We start from the raw sequence: 27,092 nt of genomic DNA on the forward strand, positions 1-27,092 counted from the left end.
CTTTATCCATGCAAGAATCTTCACTGTAATACCATGTGCTCCTAGCTTATTCTTTCTTTTCAAATCTTTTTATTGTATATATAGGAAAAATAACATTACATCAAAGTAACAACATTTACAATGCCTCAAAAAAAACCATTATCTTAAAGATTGAAAACAAAATTTTGTGATAACAAAAAAAATCTACTGAGCAGAAAAGTGAGGGAAAAAAAAAAGAGAACCCATTAGGTGTACAACCCTGGAGCCATGCGTCATACAAAAAGCTTCTAAAAATAAACATCAATCCACCAGCAAGAAAAGAAAATATACTAAAAAAATTTACAATTAGATCCTGGAAAAATTATATCAATTATCTCAAATGATAATAACGAGCAAATGAGCCCCATCTTTTCTCAAAATCAAATAAAGGTTCAAAGGTTCGACTTCTAATTTTCTCCAATCTAAGACATAGCATCACTTGAGAGAACCATTGTGACAAAGTGGGAACTGATGTATCCTTCCACTTCAACAAAATGGCCCTCCTAGCTATCAATGTAACAAATGCAATAACATGTTGGTCAGACACAGAAATACCATGAATATTTTGAGGAACTGTCCCCAAAAAGCACAGTTAATTTATTAGGTTGTAAATTAATTTTAAGTGCTTTAGAAATTGTTGAGAAAATCGACTTCCAGAACTGTTCCAATATAGAACAAGACCAAAACATATGTGTCAGTGTAGCTATTCTCAGATTTACATCTATCACAATGACTATCAACATTAGGAAAGATTTTAGAAAGTCTCTCCTTTGTCAAATGATAACGATGTACAATTATAAATTGAATCAATGAATGGCTAGAACAAATTGAAGAAGAGTTAACCAACATCAATATCCGCATCTAATCCTCCGTCGTAAAAGTCAAATTAAGTTCCTTTTCCCAATCCTGTCTAATCTTAGATAAAGGTCGCTTATCCCATTGTAATAATAAATTATAAATTCTTCCAATAGAACCCTTAATCAAAGGATTCATACTCATAATAGTATCTAACAGGTCAGCCTCCAATATGTAAGGGAAATTACTTAAATATTTTTGTAAAAAATATCTAACTTGAAGGTATTGCAGAAAGTGTGAGTACGAAAGAGAATATTTATTAATTGTTCAAAGGACAATCTATCTTCTTTAAATAAATCCAAAAAAGAATTAATACCTTTATTTTTCCAAAGTAAAAAAATTGGATCACTCAAAGAAGGCTTAAAAAAGTAATTTCGGTAAATTAAACTACAAAGTTTAAATTTTTTAAGATTAAAAGAACTGCGGAATTGGAGCCAAATTTGTAAAGAATACTTAATCACAGAATATACGTTTAAATTAACAACTTTACCTAATTGCATAGGTAAAGGAGCTCCCAATAACGAGGTTAAATAAAACTGTTTTACAACTTTCAGTTCCAGGTCTACCCAAATTGGCCGATCACTCTTATCAACCCAGTATAACCAAAAAGACATATATCGCAGATTAACAGTCCAATAATACATTCTAAAATTAGGCAAAGCAAGACCTCCATCCTTTTTCAATTTTTGTAAATGATATTTACTAATTCTTGGTCTTTTATTATTCCAATTAAAAGATAAAATAATAGAATCAATCCAATCAAAAAACTTCCTAGTCAAAAAAACAGGAATATTCTGAAATAAATATAAAAATTTCGGTAAAATCATCATTTTAACTATATGAATACAACCAACAAGTGAAAATGTAAGTGGACTCCATCTACTAAATAAATACTTAATAGAATCTACTAAGGGAACAAAATTAGCTTTATAAAGATCCTTATATTTTTTAGTAATTATAATACCAAAATATCTAAAAGAGTCTGAAACTTTAAAAGGAGTATTATCATATATAGAGACAGAATCATTTAAAGGAAACAATTCACTTTTACTAAAATTTATTTTATATCCTGAAAAACCTCCAAATTCATTAAATAATTTTCGCAAGGCAGGAATGGATTCGTCAGGGTTAGATATATAAACCAATAAATCGTCAGCATAAAGAGAGACCTTATGCATGGTCTCATTCACAAAGATCCCATGGATATTTTTAGCCTCATGAAGAGCAATAGCAAGGGGTTCTAATATTAAATTAAAAAACAAAGGACTTAATGGACAGCGTTGCCTTGTCCCCGTCAAAGCTGAAAAAAAGGAGACCTATGATTGTTAGTGACAACAGTAGCAATAGGGGCTTTATATATCATTTTAATCCAATTATTAAAATTAACACCAAATCCAAATTTCTCTAAAACATTGAATAAATATTTCCATTCGACTCGGTTGAACGCTTTTTCAGCATCCAAAGATACAACACATTGTGGAATTTTAGAAGAGGATGAATATATAATATTAAATAGTCTCTGAACATTTGAAAAGGAATAGCGACCCTTTATAAAGCCTGTTTGATCTTTACAAATAATTTTACTCAAAATATTCTTCAACCTTTGACAAAATCTTAGCGTCAACATTCAGTAATGAAATAGGTCTATATGAAGCACAGTCAGTAGGATCTTTATCTTTTTTAAGAATTAAAGAAATAGAGGCCTCATAAAAAGTAGAGGGTAAGTCACCTTTCACAAAAGAATCCTTAAACATTTCCAACATATACGGAGAGAGTAACTTTCCAAATTTTTTATAAAATTCTACAGGATAGCCATCAAGTCCTGGGGACTACCAGATTGCATTGAAAAAATAGCTTTATAAATTTCGGCTTCAGTAATTTGAGCATCGAGAGTTTTTTGATCCTCAGCCGAGATTTTAGGAAAAACAATCTTTCGTAAAAAAGCATTCATTTTAGAGGAATCTAACGGGTATTGAGATTTATATAGCTCAGCATAAAAATCTTGAAAAATCTTATTAATTTCTTCATATTCCTGAGCTAAGGTACCATCTTTCCTACGAATTTTCATGATTTGCTTTTTGGCTGCAGCCATTTTTAATTGAGATGCAAGCAGTTTATTATGTTTATCTCCAGACATATAAAATTGGCTCTTTAACTTAAGCAAATAAGCTTCAATGGGATGAGTTAATAACAGGTTATACTGTGATTGAAGTTCCACCCTTTGTTTAAATAAATCAGTATTGGGGGAAATTGCATAAATATTATCTAAATCTTTAATTTGTTTTGAAATTCTACCTAATTCTGCTTTAGTTTATTTTTTAAGTTCAGCTGAATAAGAAATAATCTGACCACGTAAAAATGCTTTAAATGTATCCCATATAACTAATTTAGACATACCCCCTATATCATTAAAAAGAAAAAATTCTTTTATCTGGGTTTCAATGAAAGTGACAAAGTCAGAGTTTTGCAATAATGTCTGAGACATGCGCCAAGGTGGGCAGGCAAGAATGACATCATCAAATTCAAAAGACAAACTCAGAGGCCCATGATCAGATATAGCAATAGCGTCATATTCGCAAGTTTTAAAGCTAGGCAAGAAGCGGGGATTGATTATAATATAACCGATCCTCGAATATTTTTTATAAACATGTGAGAAGAAACAATATTCTCTATTGTCGGGATGAAGATACCTCCACAAATCAATCAACCCAAAATCAATCAAAAAGGAATTTATAAATGACACAGATCCATTTGGAAGTCGCTGATTGGTTGAGCTCTTATCAATCATAGGATTTAAACAGCAATTAAAATCCCCACCCATTATGAGCATATATTCATTTAAGTCAGGCAGTAAAGCAAATACCTTTTTAAAAAAAGGAAAGGATCATCTAAGTTAGGACCATACAAGTAAACCAAAACAACTTTTCTATTACAGATTGTTCCTTTAACAATTAAAAATCTACCATTAGAATCTGATTCAATATCCTCTTGAATAAATATATTAGGTTTAATGAAAATAGACACGCCTTTTGTTTTCCTCTGAGAAGTAGAGTGGAATTGCAAACCATTCCACCATCTAAAAAATCTATTTTGATTTCCCGCCCTGATATGTGTCTCTTGAGCAAAAATTATATCAGGTTGGAATCGGTTAATAATTTTAAAAGTCTTCTTTCATTTAATAGGATGATTCCAACCGCGTACACTCCAACTTATTATATTAATCCGTTTGAACAGCATACTATAATTTCATTCTACTTTATACATGCATAGAGCACATACCAATACAGGATGATCAAAGATGGCGGTGATGAAGAATACAACCAAATAAAAAACACGCATGCTCCGGAACCACCCAATGGGAAAAAACTCCTGACTCTAAACCCACCCACCCACACCCCGAAACCCGAAAGAGGCAAGCGATCTGCGATAGAATTCAAAGCTGCTGACTGCTCCGTCTGTGTTTTCTTTCCCTCCCCCCAGTTAGTAAAAAAGTAGTGACCTTGTGAAAAAGACAATAAAGTCTCAGCAAAAAAAGGTATTTACATTCCATCGACTAATAAACAAGAACCAAAATAATGTTATCTCTTAGAGAGAAAAACCAGCGTCATGTTTAAGTTTAATATTAATTCCCTAAAAAAGCTTTAAATTCAATTATAAAATGTTATAATAAAACAGAAAAAAATATAAAAAGCCCTATTAGTAGGAAAAAACTACCAATTAGCTACCAAGTATTAAATTAAAGGAACAAATCGCCTTATCTTCTTCCCTCAGTCATAGAATGTCCAGAGATCATTTGAACAGAGATACTTAAATCATAAATCTTTCCAAAGGAAAACCAATAATATGCAATAAAGAATAACTCTCTGTCTTCTTTAATTAGACTCTCGATGAAATATACAAGACACCTTCATAAATCTTCTTTCCAAAATGCGAATAATATATAAATAGCCAAACAGCCTTTCAGATGGATCATTCAATAGCGATGTCGGTGACAGCGGCAGGTAAAGCCTGAACAAAATCCAGTGCAGCTTTTGGATCAAAAAAAGTACGAGGAGGAGAATTAGCAGGGAAAATTTTAATTCTTGTCGGGTACCTCAAAGACGGGAAAAGATTTTTTATCATATGCTTGTTTCATTACCAGGGCAAATTTTGATCTTTGTTCCATTATCTCTCTTGGATAATCTTCATAGAAGCGGAGCTCAGATTCCATAAATCTAAAAACTCTCTGTTTTCTTGCCTGTCGCATTATTTGATCTTTAATTTTAAAATGACGAAAGCAAACCAGAACAGATCTTGGTTTACTAGAATCCTTCGATTTCAAGATAAACGCCCTGTGTGCCCTTTCTATAGCAGGCGGCTTTGATAGAATGGTAGGAAATAAAGTGTGGAAAAGCTTACCAGCTCCTTCCTGCAGCCCAACAATTTTTATATTCCTTCGTCGAGACCTAGTTTCCAGGTCTATAATCTTATTTTGATATCTTTCCAAATGAGTTGTAGCTTCAGACAACTTTGGCTTAGTTATCTTCAATTCCTCTTCGAGTGAAATAACTTGAGTTTCCAGGTCTTTAAGTTTTCCCAGAAATGACTTCATTTCATTACTATTCTTTTCCAGTTGGTCTTTAATTGATCCATTCTGATCCTTAATTGAATTCAGTGTCCGAACGATATCTTCAGCCCACGATGGCATTTCACCAGATCTTTCCCTTTGCACCTTTCCTTTCCCATTACCTTTATCACTAGGTTCAGGTAAATTCTTCCCACTTCTTGTAGACATAGACATATTGATCCCCCTCAAGAATCAACAAGTAAAAATTTTAAATTCAAAGCTCAAACTAGGGGGAAAGAAAGAAAACTAAGAGCAGCAGAAAAATACTGCTACTCCATTGGCAGACAGCGGCGGTCCCCGTGCTCCTAGCTTATTAAGCAACTTTCTGAAAATCCAAATACAGAACATCAACCCATCCTTCTTTATCTATCCTGCTGGTTATTTCTTCAAAGAATTGCAACAGATTTGTCAGGCAAGATTTTCCCTTGAAGAAACCATGCTGACTACAGCTTATCATATCAGTTGCCTCGAAGTACCCCAAAACCACGTCCTAAGCAATCGATTCCAACATCTTCCCAAACACTGTCAGACTAACTGACCTATAATTTCCTCTCTTCTGCCCTTCTCCCTTCTTGGAGTGGAGTGGCATGAGCTATTTTCTAGTCTTCCACAACCATTCTCGAATTTAGTGATTCCTGAAAAATCATTACTAATGCCTCCACAATCTCTTCAGCCACCTCTTCCAGAACCCTGGGATGTGCACCATCTTGTCTAGGTGACTTATCTCCCTTCAGACCTTTCAGTTTCCCAAAAACATTCTCCATAGTAATGGTAACCTCACAGACTTCATAACCCCCAACACCTGGAACTTCCATCATACTGCTAATGTCTTCCACTGTGAAAACTGATGCAAAATACTTACTCAGTTCATCTGCCATTTTCCTGTCCTCCATAACTACCTCTCCAGCATTGTTTTCCACGGTCTGATATCCATGCTTGCCTCTCTTTTACAGGTTATGTATCTGAAGAAGCTTTTGGTATCCTCTTTAATAGTACTGGCTAGCTTACTTTCCTATTCCATCTTTACCTTCTTAATGACTTAAAACCAGGCCTACTAGATGGGGGTGACCACTATGGAATACACTGGAATATACAGAAGATGGGCATTGTTGGGAATACTCTATAGTAAAGGAAACCTCCTCCAAACAACCACTTATCACTCTCTCTCAGATGATGAATCAGTGCTTTGCCAATGTGACCAACACTTGGAAAACACTGAAGGTAGTTCAGAGAGGAATGCAACTTCAGAATACGGTATCAACACAGAGTATTTTTGTAACACCAAAAAACCAGCAGGCTTAATCCAAAAGGAAATAGTTGCTTGGTTAGATCTGCATCATATAGCCAGTGAACCATCACTGATAAACCTGTAAGAAATTGTCCTGACAATCCACCATTGCAGATAGAAGTGACCACCAAGCCCTTGTAAAGAGATTTTACATTGGTTTTTGTGGCACAATGATTCTAAATGACATGGATTTAAAAATAGACCTAGGCGTTCAAAGCTGAGCCTCCATGAGGTACTATCGGCCATCAGCAACAACAGAACCACACATCACAACATTATAATCTATATTCTCATGCCTTTGCAAACTTTTCATTCTATTTCTAGATTCAAGCTTGTTTAAAGTTTATAGACATATACACACAACAAAGAAAATGATAAATTAGTGGTGATCGAGGACGTGGAAAGGTGGGTTAGTGAGTGGAGATGTTGATCAGTCTTATTGCTTGGGAAAAGTAACTGTTTCTGAGTCTAGTGGTCTTAGCATGGATGGGTTAGGGTTAGGGTTAGGGTTACATTGCCTCCTCCATGATGGAAGTGAGACTAACAGTCCATGAGTAGGGTGGGATCATTCATGATGTTACCAAAACTTTCCCAACACCTTTCTGTATATACAGCATGTCCTTGATATTAGAATCAAGCTAAGGGATTAACCCTAGTTAAAATAAAGAGAGCAGAAGGACATTCCAAAATCTGGATACCTTAACTGGTATACCTAAAAATAAAGGTGCCAAACTGTTGATATTCCAAAACAGAAATACAGGAATATTAAATTGAAAATCAGCATGCAAAAGACAGAGCAAAGCAAACTCACAACTAACAAACTCTGTAGAACTGCCTCAACTAGTCATGAAGGGTAGGTGCACAGTTAAATAGTTAAGAGGAGGAAGCAGCTCCCAGAACATCCCCACCCTCAACAGTTCCTTGGAAACTGGATAAGGAGTTAGTCCAAGACAGTCAAAGGCAATAACACCTGTGCCTGACTTTTGATAAAGAGAAGATTACTTACATTTTTCCCCTCTAGGAGTTCCTTGCATTTTTCATTCCTATTGTAACTATTAGAGATCTCAGGGTGTACACAGGTGTGATCTCTACTGGACAGGATGGTCATTCGAACATACGAGTAAGCTGTACGCCGAAGTTCATGAGTGACTTGTGTTATCTGTTTATGTGTACGAGTGCCAAAAAATATTTTTGGGACTTGTGATTTTACATTATTCTTCCCTTTTGCAACACTTTCATCATTTCCATTTGTCTTCAAACTGCAAGTGCACAGGTTACAGGGGCGAGAAACCTGCAAGAGAAAGAAAGAAAACAATTTAATCACTGAATTTATTTGAAATATCTTGTGCAATTCACAGTTTGCATATTAATTATCCTATAATTATTTAAATGTAATTAACAGTTTATAAGAGTTATTTTGCTCTAGATTTACCACACAGTTACGAAACCAAGGTAATTGAGTAACTAGAGAGAAAACAAGTGGAAACCAATTTATTAACCAGAGTTTAGATGAATGCTAGAATCTGGGATAAATTGATGGCAATGTGGGGAGAACATGACTTTAGAAATTATAGAAATCAGAACCAGCCAATGACCAAATCAAACTATTACACTTCATGCACTTCAATATCTAAATAAGTTTATTAAACGATTGATATAAAAATCTATACATCTTCAATTTGTTAACAAAGCTCTAATTCTTAGCAGGATTACTAATATAAATAAATCATAAGCAAGTAAAACAGGAAATACTGAAAATATTCAGTCAGACAGCACATGTAGAAAAAGAGGTGACATTTCTGATTAAGGACTGTTCAGAGTAAGATTTAACATGAAATAAATTTTAAGTTCCAGCAAAAGAGAAAAATTGTGGTAGTGTGAAAACAGAAACATTATATGACAGAAATGTTAGAAGCAGAGACTTCTATAAAGGCTAACGAGTAACAAAAAAAAAGGAGTGTCTATGTGTGGAGCTGTAAATAAGATAAATTAAATATGAAATATTCACTTATCTTTTGGTTGATCATTCCACACTTATCCATTTAGTTAAAGATGGTGTCACTGAAGAGTAAACCACATTCTATCCAATAGAAAGAGTCTGTGTCTAAGCTACTCCGTGCTGTTCTATCATATCATTCCAAAGCTTGCTGACTCTTTGCTGATGACACAACGGTTGAGGGTGTTGTGGATAGTATGGAGGGCTGTCAGAGGTTACAGCGGGACATTGATAGGATGCGAAACTGGGCTGAGAAGTGGCAGGTGGAATTCAACCCAGATAAGTGTGAGATGGTTCATTTTGGTAGGTCAAATATACTGGCAGAATATAGTATTAACGGTAAGGCTCTTGGCAGTGTGGGGGATCAGAGGGATCTTGGGGTCCGAGTCCATAGGACGCTCAAAGCTGCTGCGCAGGCTGACTCTGTGGTTAAGAAGGCATATGGGACATTGGCCTTCATCAATCGCGGGATTGAGTCTAAGGGCCGAGAGGTAATATTGCAGCTATATAGGACCCCGGTCAGACTCCACTTGGAGTACTGTACTCAGTTCTGGTTGCCTCATTATAGGAAGGATGAGGAAACCATAGAAAGGGTGCAGAGAAGATTTACAAAGATGTTGCCTGGATTGGGGAGCATGCCTTATGAGAATAGGTGGAGTGAACTCAGCCTTTTCTCCTTGGAGCAACGGCGGATGAGAGGTGACCTGGCAGAGGTGTACAAGATGATGACAGGCTTTTTCCCAGGGCTGAGATGGCTAGCACAAGAGGGCACAGTTTTAAGGTACTTGGAAGTAGGTAGAGAGGAGAATTCAGGGGTAAGTTTTATTATGGTGAGTGCGTGGAATGGGCTGCCGGCGACAGTGGTGGAGATGGATAAGATAGGGTCTTTTAAGAGACTCCTGGATAGGTACATGGAGCTTAATAAAATAGAGGGCTCTGGGTAACCCTAGGTAACTTCTAAGGTTAGGACATGTTCGGCACAGCTTTGTGGGCCAAAGGGCCTGTATTGTGCTGTAGGTTTTTTATGTTCTATGTTTCTAACCACTTTCTTTGCTGTATTAGCAGGAAAATATTTCCACTGAATAATTTAATTTGACTTTTACTTAACTTGAAAGATGTTCATACTTTATACTTCATCTCAAACTTCAACTTGCTCCAGCTCTCCATTCATTTAGTTTATTGAGATTCCTATGAATTACCATTACAAATTAGTTATTTGTAGATTATATCCAATTTCCTACTATTTGAAAATTTTGACACTTGGACAAAACTCCACAACCTGAATTATCCTCAGAGTATCAGCTTTGTAAATCCAATCCTGGTGTGACAATCTGGCACCACCACACATGTAACAACTGAATGCTCCATATTTTTCAATCAAATTAGTTCAATATTGTATTTTTGCGTGTTATAGCCAATGTCATTCTGAAATCCATATCAATTAATTGTCTCAAATTTATCCAGTACAATTCTATGATATATTCCTACTAGTCAGACTTTAGATTTTCAGGCTTCCTTGGGCTGTACTCAAGCCAAACCCAAGATTCAGATTTCTCTGTTGACAAAACAGGCTTCTGCAGTTAGTAAAGCATGAAAAAGAATACTTCCTTGAGTGTGAACATAGATTTGTGCAATGGATTTTGTGGAAGCTAACTTGGGTTGAGATAACAATTTCAAAAACTGAAAAGAGATGGAGAAAAGAGAAAAAAAAATGAAAAAGGTAAGAGTGAAAGGGAATTCAGAAGGAGAGGGGGAAGAATAACAATGATTATTTGAGGAAAGAGTAAATGGAAGAGAGAGAAAAGGAAACATGAAGGAGGGAGTGAGAGAGAAGGAAAAGAAAAAAGGGAGGTGAGGAAAGAAATAAAGAGATGGGTAAGAGAAAAGAGAAGAGGAGGAGGAAGAGGGAGAAAATGAAGTTAAAAAGCAATAACGAAATAGAGAGAGAGGGAGGAAGGGAGAAATGAAATGAAATAAAATAAAAGGTAGACAATAAGATAGATGGAGAAGAATTAGGTGAAAATGTGAAATGAAGAAAGTTGGAGGAACAAGAAAAGAAAGCCAAAGAAACAGGATTAGTGATGATGGGAATCAATAACAACTCAGAAACACATGTGAGAAAGGGAAACTTATCAATTGTTTTCTGCCAAATTGCAATTATCTTCAACAACAGATGGTTATTCAGCTGTAGGGCAATTCTGTACACCATATCCAGAGAAGGAACCCCAAGTGAATTTTCCTTTTCAAGCCTATAAGATTTTTATCACAATCCAATATTTTGTTATCCTTAAGTAGTTCTTAAAACATTTCACACTTTCAAAGCTAAAAATTGTCAACTGTTGGCAACTTAAAATCAACAGTTTAATTTTTCATTCGATCACATTTCTCCAGTACATTACAAAAAAAGAAAATACTGTATGCAAATAAAACACAAGTACATCAGTAAGGTTTTTGAAAATTAGAATCTTTCACAGATTTTTTTGTCATTTTTAAAGATCATAAGTCACAAAAGCATGCATATCAACTACTAAAAAAAGCCAAATTACATTTTAGAACCAGCTTATTTTGCTGGCAAAACATAACAGTCTATTTGTAACTGTTTTTTAATCATATTTAAGAATAATCCCTTCTTCATCAGCAGTATTCTACTGTATAAACAGGCTTTATAAGTAAAAGTGAGAAGCTTATGCTTGCATTTGTCAAATTAAACATCAGAGCCCTGTTACGTTACACTCTCACTTTACAATAAAAGGCTTCCACTCCCAAATCATGATGTTAGAATGTGCAAGATGTGAAACAATCTTCACTTGTTTCACAAACTAGACTAAAAGAGCCAGGAATATTTTCATACAATTGAGTTCAGAGATTTATCATGTGGCTAATCTATGCTGCTCACCTCCAAACCATATCAATCAAGTAGAAGAAATATTTGCTGCTTTCAACTTAAACCAGTAAGATCATCCTCCAGTAATAAATGCCAAGTCACTGTTTAGGTTGTACCACAATACTGAGGATCAACTTGTTTTTAGTCTCTGATCTATGGAAAGGCAAGTTCAAATTACCCACCATTCCACTCAACTTTGTCTGCTATTAAACATTACAATACATGAAAGAATGGGGGTAAATGTGACCCATCCTGTGCAGTCAGTTATTAGAATAAAAGGTTCAATGATGTGCCAAGTAAAGAGTGGCTCAAAGCAGCTAAAGTTACATCACTGCAGGAACTCTAACATTCTCCTCTCAGGTTGCCAATAACAGCAGATTTTGTTACACTGCACTGCTGCACTAAATGCCCCAATCGAAATATCCAGCTTTATATTGAATAATTACCTATTCATTGAAAGGATAAAAAGAATTATGAATGGAGCTCTTGTCAGCAGCTAGGCAGAAAACAGCTGACACATGGGTGTAAGATATATGTGCACTAATGTCTGACATGGTTCGTGCCTGCAGAGCAAGATTTGCAGCTTGTAATGAAAGCTGCATCATCCTTAAGTCCTCATTTGTTGAAAGTGTGTAGCACATTAATGATTCTGAAAACGGCATGGAAAAAGTAACATGAAAACAAAGCAATAAATCAACCAAAATAAAATTTCATAATGGAAATAATTTTTGCAATTTGCTATTGCAATTTTCCTAAAAAAATTTCAAACTATTTGCAAAGCACTTGCAATCAAGGACAGCATGTGCTCGCCTATCCATAATTCTCTCCATTTTGTGGGATCTTTACATCATATCATCACTTTTAGTTGCAGAGGCCTAGGATGCCTAAACAACAATCAATTTAGTCATATGCATAAAAAAAATTAGTTTTTCCCACTTCAATGTCCTGAAAGGTACTAATGTCAAAAGATGCAAAAGCTCTTCATCATTCAAACTACTGCTACTTTAATACTTGAAGGAATTATGTAGTAGCAAATCATCTTATTCATTAAATAGACTGCAAACATTTCTTTGTTCTTCTACACAACAGCAAATTAATACTTGGCATGCATGTTATTCCAACTATCCATTTTATTTTTATTGGTTTGTAAACACAAATTGAACTTTTGACATTTGATGACTTGGCAATAAAATAAGAATAAAGAGACTTTCCTTCCCACTTGCCTTTTATACAAAATTGAAAAGGTAACTATGCAATAAAGATGCTACTTTCATCATAAAGGTTTCTACTTTTCATAACTGTGCCTCAAGCTATCTGGTTGGCAAATTATCCAACAATTTTAAGAGCATAATCTTCAACTACATCAATGTGAAGTTATTGTCAATGTGTCAAATTAACTTCTAGGGAGAAAAGTGAAGGAATTTATTTGGAAGTTGTAACAATGGGAAAAAGGCTATTTTTCCCCCACACAACATGATCACAGAATACTTATTCACAACCTCCACCTGCCAATTAAAGGAACACTGAAGCATTGACAAATGTTCAAAAGGATCTGCACAGAGCGGGCTGACACTAAATGTAAATGAGCTTTTGATTATTTTGATAATTAACAACTTAAAAGTACCTCCACAGACTTATTAAAAAAGTTTTTTTAAATGTTGGTTTACTCAGTGGATTAATATTTTTATAATCTCAACAATGTACTTCTTGGCTAATCATAACTTTCAGAAACCAAATATTGTGCAGAGACTACTGATCAATATCATAACTAGTTTTCAACAAAGGAGAATACCCAGCCTTGCAAAACAGTAACAAATGAAAAAAAAAATTTTCAAACTGAATCAAAAATAAAATCCAACTAACTTCCCCCCACCCAAAGGTTTGAAAAGGTACATGATTTTAAAATGAGGCATATGTAGCCAAGACTTAAAAGGTAATTTGATTTTAACTGCAATCACAGAACCGCAGGTTCAGATTCAAAATTAACTGACATCTAACGAGATTTTCTTTCACAAAATTATGTGTGTCAGATATACTCTTGCATAAATAATTAATCAAAACAGAAAGATAACAAAAATACAGTCCAAATGCTGCAAACTTTAATACAGGCAACTCTTGCGTCATGGAAGTTATGTTCCTTGAAAACTGCTGTATCGTGAGCTTCTGAAATGCAAACTCACTCTTCCCATCGAATCTAAATGTTACAAGGAAAGATATGCTCTTTAGGGATGTCTTCTCTTTCATACTATGCCAGTTTATTAGTGACCCATGACCATTAGCTAACAGCTGATGCCAACATTAAACACAAGAGTTGAGGGTGAAATAAGGAAAACACACAAAAAATGCTGGTGATCGCAGCAGGCTAGGCAGCATCTATAGGAAGAGGTACAGTCGATGTTTCGGGCCAAAACCCTTCTTCAGGACTAACTGAAAGAAGAGATAGTTTGTCGTGTTCGTGTGAAATAAACTAATTTTGCTAATTTTTATTTTTAGTCATTCAGTACTGTGGGACAATAAGATTTAAATAATGATATCACTGCATCAATTGGGTTGGCTTTCTTTGTTAAGCATCCCATTTACCAAGCCCTTTCCAGTCTGAGGATGTGTGAACGCTTCAGAACACAGCACTGCCATGCTCTTCACCTGCAAAGCATTTTCTCATGGGTTCGGAAAGGATTTAGGAAGCGGGCTTATCAGAGAAAAAAGTTTTGGGAATCAAAAACTGAAGTTCATGGGAGAAAGGTGGTGCAGAGTATTTCAGTGGGCTGTCAGGTTAAAGTGCAGCGACTTAGTGGAATTGGAGTTAAACCCAAGGGATAACCTTAAGGAGCTTGCTGTGGCTACTGCAGCTCCCCACAATTCAGCACATCAGAGAACATACCTCATGGATGAAGTGCATAGCTGTTCATGTGTGCTTAGACTGGAGAGGGCATAGCAAAGGAGGCCTCAATCATGACTGCCCACCCAATTGATCCAGTGATGTCAGAACCAAATATTATTTCCCCTAGTATTGAGTGACCAAAAGTAAAAACTGACAAAGTTTGTTGTTTCTTTCATGTTTTCTTTCACCCTCTGAAAATTTTGTAAGAGCGAGTTCTATTCTGTATCTGATATTTTTTAGTTTCCGATTTGTGAATTCCATCACAACAGATTTGCATTACCCAAATAGCTGTTACACAGGGGCTGCCATGAACACAGAAATGCTGCACATGAAGAAAATTACTTGATACTTCAGGAGTTAAAATATTGAAATGGATTTCCTGAAAGTCTGAAAAAGAGGAAGACAAGTGACTAAAAAACAAAAAAAAATCATTATTTAATATTAAAATGGAGTGGTAAAAGTAAGAAGTTGAACAGAGAAAGATGAAAATTTTCATCAGCACCTGCTGTCTGCAAATAAATGAGACAAGCACAAATAACAAATAAGGAATTATTGAACCCCATTGAGTCCAAAAGCTTGTAACAAACCGAATCAAATGTTGTCCAAATTATTGTCAGTTTCACTGAGGAACTAACTGTAGAAGGCTGAGGACAGGAAGACCACTGAAAGTAGAATTAAGAGGTCAAGCAACCAGGAGTGAAAAATGCTCCTGCAAATTGAACAGAAGTGTTCAAAGCAAGAAATCAATTTGCACTTTGTCACACCAAAATAAAAGAAAATATACTATGACCAGTAAAATAGTACATTAAACCAAATACATGTTAATTGTAAGAAGCATCTTAGCCTGTACAATAGGTAAGTGGTGAGACGACAGATAGAGAATTTCCTGCACTTGTGGAAGTAGGTGCCTCAAGAAGAGTAGCAAGTGGTGGGAAGAATGGATTTTGCAGTGGTGTATTATTGTTAGAGGAACATGAGCTGTTGGGTATGAAAGCTGTTGTGGTAGAGGGCAAGGTTAACAGAATCAAGAAAAGTACGGCTCGGAAAAGGTGAAGTAAGAATGACAGAGAAAGTATAGGAAATGGTACAATTGTGCTGCCTCAGGAAGGCAATATCTATCATCAAATCCCAATCATCTGAACCATGCTGTCTTCTTGCAGCTACTGCACTGGACAGCAAATATTTTTTGAAAGTGTTGCTTCCTCATTTTTTTATGATAGACCGCTTAAAGCTGAACACAAATTTCTGATTACTTGTATCATGTACGAATTTGGAGAAACAAGTAAATTAACTTTTATTGAATATAATGCTTTTAATTGTATAATGGTGCTGACATTTTGCAATAGTTCAACGAAGCTAAAATGTTTTGTTTCATTTGTACTCAGTGTCTGAGGCTTCCCTCTTAAGTGTCCAACAATAATCAGCCAACATTGATGGATTCCAGTTGCCCTGATACTGTTTCTCCAAGACCGCAATGTCCTGGTGAAACCTTCAACTATGCTCGTCACTGACAGCGTTATGATTTGCAGGGAAGAAGTTTGAATGGGAATGCAGAAAGTGAATCTTTAGTGACATGTTGCACTTCATAGTATCCAAGACATCTTCAAGGAGTGGTGCCTTAGGTAGGCAGCACCCATCATTAAAGATCCCCACCACCCAGGACATGCCCTCTTCACACCGTTACCATCAGGAAGCAGGTACAGAAGCCTGAAAGCACACACTCAGCGATCCAGGAACAGCTTCTTCTCCTCTATCATCTGATTTCTAAATGGACATGGAACCCATGAACACAACCTCACTACATTTTTTAATTTCTGTAATTTTGCATTACCTATTTTAACTTAACTATTTAATAGACATACAAACTTAATGTAACTTTTTTCTCTATATATTTATAATGTATTTCATTGTACTGCTGTCACAAAGTTAAGAAATTTCATGACATATGTCAGTGATATTAAATCCAATTTTGATTCTGGCTCTGATTCATGGTTTTGTACACTTGAAGCATGTTGCCAACCAGTTGCACATAGTTTGGTGCTCTGTAGTTGTGAAGAAAATTTTCAACAACATCCTTGAACGCCTTCCATGCGATTTTCTCCAATCCCACTAGAAGTTCTTCGAATTGCGTGTCTTTGATGACCTGTTTGATTTATGGTGTTCAATTGATTTCTTATTTTTAGCACAGAAACCAGACACACTGGTCACACAGAAGTAGTAATCTGTCACACGATCCTTCTCCTCTCACCGTATCATCAGGACAGCAAATGGCATGAACTTCCAAGGACCTCCCAGATCGACAGAACACATTGCACAACAAAATGTGAGGAGCCCAGGCTTAGTCTTAGTCACCAATTTTACACCCAAAGTAGAACTCACATGCTTTCTTAATAAGAGGAGTCATGCTCTGTCTGAGAATTAAGCATACACACACACACAAAATATAACAGAAAGCATCGCAGCTGTTGCAACATTGGCAAGACATTTTGCTATCACAGATACTCCTGAAAATACTATTACTTTATTATAATGAACACACACAACATTGTGTGCGTGTGTGTGCGCTGCTTCTATAGCCTTTCTAAAACTTGTCCTGCTATGCAGTATCCACCCTGCCTAAGCATGCCCAGGTATATCTGGACAAGATAGAAAGATAGCAAACTTTTCAGCTTACATTGGTCAACATTTTAATTGACTTGAATTAAGAACTGAAATAACAAATATTGGCAATTACAAATTAAACCCTTTTTACCAGGCATCTCTATAGATATAGCTTGTTAGCCGCTCACTAACAGCAACTGAACAGTGAGAAAACCACCATTCTCAAGCACCATATGTCTAGGATTGGTATGACTTGGGTCCCACCAAAACCGGGAAGTTGGGGTGTCTCGACCACCCAAACCCCGATCTGTGTGAATACTGTGTAAATACTGCGTAAATACTGCTCCCATGCAATTAGCTGTTGGCAGGAAATAACAGATCGTACACTGCATACAATTATAAAGAAAATGTATTTACAAATGTCAGCTTTAATTTAGTAGGAAAAAGAAAAGAAAAAAAATTAAAAGGGCCCATTACAGTTAACCTGGTCCAAATGTGCACACAAATTGGAGCTCATCTTTAAGTTGTCTTTAACTCGCAGACCGTGGGTCCAGCGTGCGTGTAACCTTCCAAATGTTGCTCAAAATCCACCTCAAACAAATGAATTCCCCCACAAGAGTATTGGTCCTTCCTCCTTGAAGCCATTCATCTGCACAAAGTATCTTGTGTAACAGGGACAGCATCCTCCGCCATCTTCCCTTCTGCCTTCTCTCAGCTCCCACCAAAAAGACCTCCAGTGTCCATCACAAAATCCTTTCTTGCCCAGTGTTCTTAAGAACCTTCTCCCAATTCCACCATCCTGACTGGCTGATATTACATTCCTAGGTTGAATAACATAGTCCCTTATCTTTAGCTCAAATCCAAACATGCTAAAAGCAGAATAGACTGCTCTTACAGAACTGCTAAAATAAAATACCTACAGCATAGCGGTAAAAATCTTAAACAGAGCATTACAAACAAAAAAATTATGCAAGATATGAAAAAGACCATAAAAAGAAATGAAAACAGTGAAGTACACAGCAGCTTTTAACAAACCCATGACTATGACAAAAACAACTATTCATTCATTTGGTTAATAAATTGTATACAGTGTAAACAAATATTGGTAATGAATTACTTTCAAAATGAAAGAGGAATTTTAATAATTGGCTTTGAAGGAATAACAGATGTCTAGCTGTTAAAATACTACATGGAAGTTAAAATGTGGTACTTTACACAAATGCATGATTGGCTTCTGTTTACCCCTTATTTAAAAGTTACAGCTAGCATTTACTTCAAGACAAATATGTGTAAAAGCAAACAGAGTTCATACTAAGAATTTAAATCGGAAATGATTTTATAATCCCTATTGTTTTTCTACGCTGCTTATGGATTAGTAGTGATTTACGATTTTCTAAGCTTTTAATACCTTACACCATACTGTTTTCCCTAAAAATAGCAGTTACATTTTCTACACTGAAGTAATCATCATGGAAAGAAATCCACTGCCCAACGATCATTATGTCAAATCACAGGTGCTGCCACCATTTTCACAATTTTTTTAGTGTGGATAAGTGTTTTTCCTGGCTCTCAGCAGCATTCTTTGATAATCGGTTTCTCCTTACTTATAAAATCCTTGGCAAACAAGGATTCCTTTTCTTCTCAGCTCTATTTTGTCAGTTTGTTCAAAGTAATTTTTTTGCTTGTCCTCAATGAATTATCTATATTACCGTGTTAATGGGTGCAGGCTGCATTAATATCAGATGTCACTAAAATTGACACTGGATTGTTTCAAAAGCCATTTTAAGCAATTGTTGTATGCATTCATATGGTATGGTAAGGTGTAAAAATTCAAAATACATTTATCAAAATGTGTGTACCATATGCAGCTTCAAGATTCATCTCCTTGCAGGCAGCCATAAAACAAGGAAGCATAGTGGAATCCACAAAAACCACAACAAAGACTGTCAAACATTCAATGTACGAAAGAAAGAACAAATTGTGCAAACAATACAAAAAGTAAACAAATAACACAGAGAACATGAACCGCAGGGTCCTTGGAGGTGAGTCCTGCCGAAGGGTTTCGGCCCAAAACATCAGCTGTACATTTTTTCCATAGATGCTGCCTGGCCTGCTGAGTTCCTCTAGCATTTTGTGTGTGTTACCCACAGCTACAAAGCCAGCTCTATGCTAGAGCTGTTCCAAGAACCCAATGGCTACAGGCCACAGCCACAGAGCCAATTCAGCACCGATGCGAGTGCTGAAGGATACAGGCCACAGCTGCAGAGTCAGTTCAGTGCTGAGGCGAATAAACCTCATTGAGAACATCGGTTCATCCTTCGCCTTTTGATGCCTTAAGCTTTTTATACTGGCTCAGTGCTTAAATCAGATAAACATCAGTTCATTTTGCGCTCTCGGGCCGGGTCACACCATGCTGCAGCCATACCCGCATTCAGAGTCTAGTTCACCAAATCCTGCAGAATACTGCAAAAAAATGCCAGGTCTTACAGACTGTTCAAAAGTACACCTCCCAAAGGGAATATACAGGCTGTAAATGGCAGGGATTGTATTCAAGGAAAAGTATACACCGTATCCTCGTTATATGCAGGAGATATGTTCCTTGAAGTCAACGCATAATGTGAATAATTATTTAAATGGAGGAAATAGGGATGCATTCTGGAGGCTTCCTAAATATGTTTTATCTGTAATTTACTCACATTTTCTTACCAATATGACACAAAAGCAGTACACAAGGCAACATTCATATTATATTTCATCAAGTTAAGGTAATATTCAACGTGATAAATCATAGTAAGTTAACTACTAGGGTGTACAGTACAGTACTCACCAACAGTGGCAGGTGTGTTCACTCCGGGAGATGAGTGGTTGTTGTGGTGTCGGGCAGCTTTACATGGATGAGGTGGATGGTTGTGTGTCGTCAGGATCATCAAGGACAGCAAGGGGTGAAGGAAAACTCAAAGAACTCCCAGTACTGCCGGCAGCAGGAGATGACACCGGTTTGAAGAAAGTGGTGAGGATCATTTGCTTGGCAGCATTTTGTTTTTCAGCATAAATTTGCTTGTAGGAAAGAAGGCTTGACTGTAGGGAATGACTGAAATGCTGACTCCGTTCTAAACTTGGGTCCATGTCCATCACCATTTGTGCCAAGTGTTCCACAGCCTTAAAAAATTCTGCCAGTTGCTTCACTGTAAAATCCTTCACCTGCAACTCGACAATTCTTCTTCATCGTTATTACCTTCAGTCTGAGTTAAACGCAGAAGGTCATCCTTCATCATGAGAATCCAGGAGTTCTACCACGTCAGCAGTCTCGGGATCTGAGAATCCTTCCCCACCAATTTTACGGCTCAAGGCCACACAATCCTGGACAGCTGCAGTGAAGGCAGGAAACCCCTTGAGGGTGCGCACACACTCTGCCCAAATTGATTTCCACGCTCCATTGAGAGTGGAAGACCTGTCCTCTTTCCAGGATTCATCAATGTTGTTGATGGCATGTCTGATGTTGAAGGACTTCCACCATTCTCTCACCGTTGGTAAACTCCCGGGATATTCAAAATCCTCTGTTGCTTGTAGCATCTGAGAGATAGTGCGCCGTAAGAAATACGCCTTGAATGTGGGTATCACACCTTGGTCGAGTGGTTGAATCAGCTATGTTGTGTTAGGCGGCAGAAAACACACTGTTATGTTAGGATGAATGCTGTCCAAATGTTTAGGATGGGCTGGCGCATTGGCAAGCAACAAAAGAACTTTAAAGGCAAGATTCTGTTCCCAGCAGTAGTGTTCAGCCTCAACAGCAAAATGATTAGCAAACCAATCTTCAAAGATTTGACCAGTGACCCATGCTTTCTTGTTAGCTGCCCAGTGGTCAGGAAGCATATTCTTACTCAAACCCATAAGAGCATGGGGGTTTAGTGAATGGTAAATTAAGACAGGCTTCATCTTACAGTCTCCTTCAGCATTGGAACACATAAGCAAAGTCAATCTATCGTTTGCTGCCTTGAAACCTGATGCAGATTTTTTTCACCCTTACTTATGTAAGTGCATTTCGGCATACGCTTCCAAAAAGGCCTGGTCTCGTCTGCATTAAACACCTGTTTTGGTGTGATGCCTAACTCATTTATCAAAGCCCGCAACTGCACAGGGTAGCGTTCAGCAGCTTCGTGGTCAGCACTGGCTTGCTCACTACACACAGCTAAGTTGTGAAGCCTGTGTCAATTAACAAACTTAGAAAACCATCCCCTACTTGCATTAAAGCACTTGCATTATATCACTTGACACTTCCTCACTAGCCTCTGAACAAAGGCGACCATAAATTTCCAAAGCTTTCACACGAAGATGATTGGAACTAAGTGTTTTTTTTTCTTTGTTCATGCTCAACGTACAAACTCAACATTCTCTCCATTTTTGTCATAATCGAATTACACACTTTGGTAACAATCTTAAAAGATACTTGTGATGAATCAATCACTGCACATTTTATTTTCTCAGCATTTTTCTTTATGTTTCTGATCGTGGACACACTCAGGCCGAAGTAGCGTCCCAGAGCTGTGTTACCTTCATCTGACGCCACCCTTTTTATATTTCTAGCTTTTTCTCCCCAAGTGTCAAAGTGGTTCTCTGCCGCTTAGCTGATGGCCCAGGACTTGACGCTTAGGAGGCATAGTTAAATATTTCAAGCACAAAATCAGTGCACCGTAGGTAAAAAGAACAAAAGTTTAACAGCGCAATATCACACATCTGCACATTGCCAAAACCAATGCGAGACTGGCGGGAGTGAGACTGTGAGGCATGCGCACCTGACTTGTATTGGCGGGAAAGCAGATCTCCTCGCATAACTGAGTTTTGGACGCATATAAGGAGAAGTTGATAGAAATAGGTTCCTCGCATAACTGAATTCGCATTGTCTGAAGACACATATAACGAGGATAGGGTTTATTTACATATTCTTTACACATACTTACATATTCCATGAAATACATTTGTTTTTGTCATACATTAGTGGAATAACAGTCTTCATCATTTTAGATACTTTCACTTCCACCCGATTCTTTTTCTGTCACTTCCATGATGTAAATCTTCATTCACACAGATGCAAAGGGATGTTACCAGTCAAACATTAATATCCAATTCCACAATGAAACACTGAGTATCTTTCATAAATAGCTCCTGCAATGCATTTTAATTTTGTACTGTTCCACATCTACAGAGGATTTGTCCACAAAGATCCAATTGAGACTTCTTCTGTACCAGTTAATTAACTGCCAAGTAATCAGGTACAATTACAATTCTTATATCAATCACAATCTTGTACATAAACACACTCAAGGAACAACTTCTTCCCTCTGACATCAGATTTCCGAACGGACAATAAACAAACCCATGAACACTACCTCACTGTTCTGCTCTCTTTTTGTACTACTTACTTATTTTAATTTATATTATATTTCATGTTTTGCACTGACTGCTGCCACAAAACAATTAATTTCACGACACATCAGTGATATTAGAACTGATTCTGATTCTTCTGCTAGCTACGATTTCCATCCAATACAATAAAGACATCAAGGTCTGACAGTTCAGGATTGCAGGTACTAGAACTATGAAAGATACTGAAAACTCTCAGTAGGTCAGCCAGCACCTTCAGAAGGTGAGACAGATTTAACGTTTCAGGTCCAAGATCTTTTGCCAGACTCTTTTTATACAAAAGATCTCAAACCTCAAATGCTAAACCTGTTCCTCCTGCCACAGATGCCACCTGACCTGCCAAGTTTCTCCAGCATTTTGTGTATGTTACTCTGGATTTCCAGATTCTGCAGAATCTCATGTTTAAATATTTTCAGTATTTTCCCTTTTTATTTAACAGTTAAAATATTGTTTTATTCTTGTGCCATACATTCATGAGTTAAGCATCTTCTGTTTTGATAACTGTAGATGTCAAGAGGGTAGCCAGCGGCTAAATGGGCAACAAATGAGCACAACCTATATCTGTCTCACAGCAAGGCTGCCCCCTATTGGTACAATAAAGAAGTACTAGTTTCAAAAGCATAGCACATGATGCCATTTGTAGGGAGACTACAGATGCTGCAATCTACAGTGAAAAAACAAACTACAAATAGAACTCAACAGTTAAATCAACATTTGTGAGGGAAAAGAACTGTAAACATTTTGGGTCAAGACCTGATGTAGGTTCCCAACCTGAAACATCATCAGTTCCTTTAATATGCCGCTTGACCCACTAAGTCTCTCCACCTGTTTGACATTTGCTGGAACATTTTTATAGATTGTGCTCAATCTGACCCACTATCGTCTGCCCTTGCTCACTGCCAATGCCATCTCTATCCCACTTATCACTGTTAATCCCACTGTTGGATTAGACTAATTTTTCTTGTATCTTAACAATTAATTACCAGCTAGTGTTTTTAATAACTACATATACATATATACAGATATATTATATACACACACACATCCACATACTGTTACTGTCCGTTTTCAGTTTTCTTTGTTCTATTAAAATTAATAAAACAATCGAGAAACTGTAAGTTTTATGCCACTTTCCTGACTTCCGAAAGAACTTGCGATTAAAAACATCAGAATCTAATTCGTAAACACGAGGAATTCTGCAGATGCTGGAAATTCAAGCAACACACATCAAAGTTGCTGGTGAACGCAGCAGGCCAGGCAGCATCTCTAGGAAGAGGTACAGTCGACGTTTCGGGGTCTCGGCCCGAAACGTCACCTGTATCTCTTCCTAGAGATGCTGCCTGGCCTGCTGCATTCACCAGCAACTTTGAAGAATCCAATTCACCTTATCTTCACAGGATAGACTAGGCTGAAAGTCTCCACAACAATTGCTGGAATCGATTGTTAGGGATGAGATTATTTGGAGGCACATGACGAGATAAGCCAAAGCCAGCATGGTTTCCTAAAAGGAAAAACCTGCCTGACAAACCTACTGCAATTTTTGAGGAAATTACCAGCAGGGTAGACAAAGGAGATGCAGTAGACGTGGTGTACTTGGATTTTCAGAAGGCCTTTGACAAGGTGTCGCACATGAAGCTGCTTAGCAAGATAAGAGCCCATGGAATTACAGGGAAGTTACTAGCATGGGTGGAGCATTAGCTGGTCGGCAGAAAACAGAGTGGGAATACAGAGTTCCTATTCTGGCTGGCTGCCGGTTACCAGTGGAGTTCCACGGGGTCGGTGTTGGGATCGCTGCTTTTTACGATGTATGTCAATGATTTGGACTACGGTATTAATGAATTTGTGGCTAAGTTTACCGACGATAACAAAGATAGGTGGAGGAGCAGGTAGTGTTGAGGAAACAGAGAGCCCTACAGAGAGACTTAGATAGTTTAGGGGAATGGGCAAAGAAGTGGCAAATGAAAATACAATGTTGGAAAGTGTATGGTCATGCACTTTGGTGGAAGAAATAAACAGGCAGACTATTATTTAGATGGGGAGAGAATTCAAAATGCAGAGATGCAAAGGGACTTGGGAGTCCTTGTGCAAAATATCCTAAAGGTTAACCACCAGGTTGAGTCAGTTGTGAAGAAGGCGAATGCAATGTTGCCATTCATTTCTAGAGGTACAGAATATAAGAGCAGGAATGTGATGTTGAGGCTCTATAAGGCACTCATGAGACTACATTTGGAGTATTGTGTGCAGTTTTGGGCTCTTTATTTTAGAAAGGATGTACTGACATTGGAGAGGGTTCAGAGAAGGTTCACGAGAATGATTCCAGGAATGAAAGGGTTACCATATGAGGACCGCCTTGCAGCTCTTGGATTGTATTCCCTGGAGTTCAGGAAAACTGGTGGGGGGGGATCTCATAGAAACATTCCAAATGTTAAAAGGCCTGAACAGATTAGAAAGAGCAAAGTTATTTCCCATGGTAGGGGATTCTAGGACAAGAGGGCATGATTTCAGGATTGAAGGGCGTCCTTTTAGAACTGAGATGCGGAGAAATTACTTTAGTCAGAGGGTGGTAAATCTGTGGAGTTTGTTGCCACGAGCGGTTGTGGAGGCCAAGTCATTGGGTGTATTTAAGGCATAGATAGATAGGTTCTTGATTAGCCAGGACATCAAAGGGTATGGGGTAAAAGCAGGGGAGTGGGGATGATTAAGAATTGGATCAGCCCATGATTGAATGGCGGAGCAGACTCAATGGGCCGAATGGCCTACTTCTGCTCCTATATCTTATGGTCTTATCACAATTCTTCCACAAGGCACGTTTACAGACAGTAGCAAATAGGCCTCAGGCAGGGAATCACAAGGCCTTGCCCCCAGAAAGCCCTGACAGACTTTGCCAGGATACTACTCTGTTTTAAATATCGCTGATATTCAACCACATTTAAAACCAAAATATTTTAGCTAAACTTAGCTAAAAGAGGTTAAGTAGTTCAAAAGTAAATTATCAAATTATATATGTCACAATACACTACCCCAAGATTAATTTTCTTAGACATTCACAGTTGACAAAGAAATACAATAGAATGAATGAAAAACTACACCAAGACCAATAAACAATGTGGAAAAGTCAAACTGTGCAAATATAACAAATAGATAATATTGAGAACATGAGTTGAACTGCTCCTTAATTTAAAAGATGTACAATAAAATAAGGAAAAGCAAAAATACAGCCCTGGAATGAATAGCAAGTCCAACAGTAGAGTGCAAGGTCAGATGTGTCAGCAGCTGACCTTCAATGCATTTTCAATTTCTGCGCTCCAGCTCAGAGACACAGAAGTAGAAGACACATTGACACATCAGAGACCAGTTTAGCAATAATTCACTATGGAACCATAAACCACAACAAAGAATAATCAGCCCCAATGGAACATGTGGGCAATAATCTACTCATTACTATAACCCCACCCGCCCCCCGAAAGCACTTTAACTTTCTGGGTCTAGGAACCTGGAATACTGAAAAGTTCAACTTTAATTAGCAAATATTAAAGTGAGTAATTTAACAGGTAATGTTACATTTGTGAACAGGTCCTTTCTTTCACCATTGCAAATGAATAAGAAAGGAAAAAAAGGTGCCATACAAAATGAAATTTTTCCACTTCATACAGTTACAAAGGCATGTGAATGATACAACTCCAAGTTCCTACTGTGTGAAATCTCACACTCTCATACCTGAATAAGATACCAGAAATGAAGTGAGCTTGCTACACTATCACTCGACATCTATTCTCTCTATTTCTTTTCTTACAAGAGTGGTGCTCTCCTTCGATGATCTCATGATATGTGACACAAAGCATCTGTTTATGCACTCTCTGTAACCAGCAGGTGAACTCAATTCAATATTTATCACTGGCACTCACTGATCGTAGCTAACTTAGCAAGCATTTTAATTAAGCTGGAGCTTATTTCAAAGAGCCCATTCAAAATGTCAATCAACAGGCAAAGGATCAAATGCGGTGTCAGGTGAGAGAGTGTAATACAAATCCGTAACTTTCTTCATCCTATTACTGTAAATTACTCTCAGACACTGCTATGACTTCCATTGTAACAGACTGCCAGTCTCCAGAAATTTGTAATTGAAGTCGTTCTTAATCTATTATGAACAGTGTAAGGAAACCTCTAAGCAATACAGCATTGTGTGAAAGACTGCCACATGGACTGGATTCTTTTCACTGTACCGCTGGATGTACTAAGTACTTTTACAGTTTTCAGAACATGCGGTTCTTCTCTCAAAAGTGCACGACTGTGCATCACAAACAAAACAGATAATTGCTGTTTCTCAAATGGAAACCTAGCCTTAATCAACCGAACAAAAATAATCAAACTTTCTCCATCCCATAATCTCCAAATCCTTTACCAAATGCCTCTATCACAACCTTCTTTGAAATAGTTAAGAATGGCTTCTTACCATAAATACATATTTACTTTTTTCTGAGCATTGGTATCGGTGAACGTTTGATAATTTGCTTATGTGGAAAGTTAAACCAAATTTATTGG

The 27,092-nt window shown here is 37.2% G+C and overlaps 1 protein-coding gene across 1 annotated transcript in view; it reads right to left on the reverse strand.

Moving 5' to 3' along the window:
* brip1 (BRCA1 interacting helicase 1) overlaps nt 1–27,092 on the reverse strand; it is a 295,612-nt gene that overhangs the window by 230,664 nt on the left and 37,856 nt on the right. The window contains exon 7 of the mRNA XM_072243257.1: nt 7,774–8,058. Within this exon, the coding sequence (XP_072099358.1) occupies nt 7,774–8,058 (285 nt within the window). The remainder of the gene's footprint in view (nt 1–7,773; nt 8,059–27,092) is intronic.

Source organism: Mobula birostris, chromosome 25, assembly GCF_030028105.1.
Source record: "Mobula birostris isolate sMobBir1 chromosome 25, sMobBir1.hap1, whole genome shotgun sequence".
NCBI lineage: Eukaryota > Metazoa > Chordata > Chondrichthyes > Myliobatiformes > Myliobatidae > Mobula > Mobula birostris.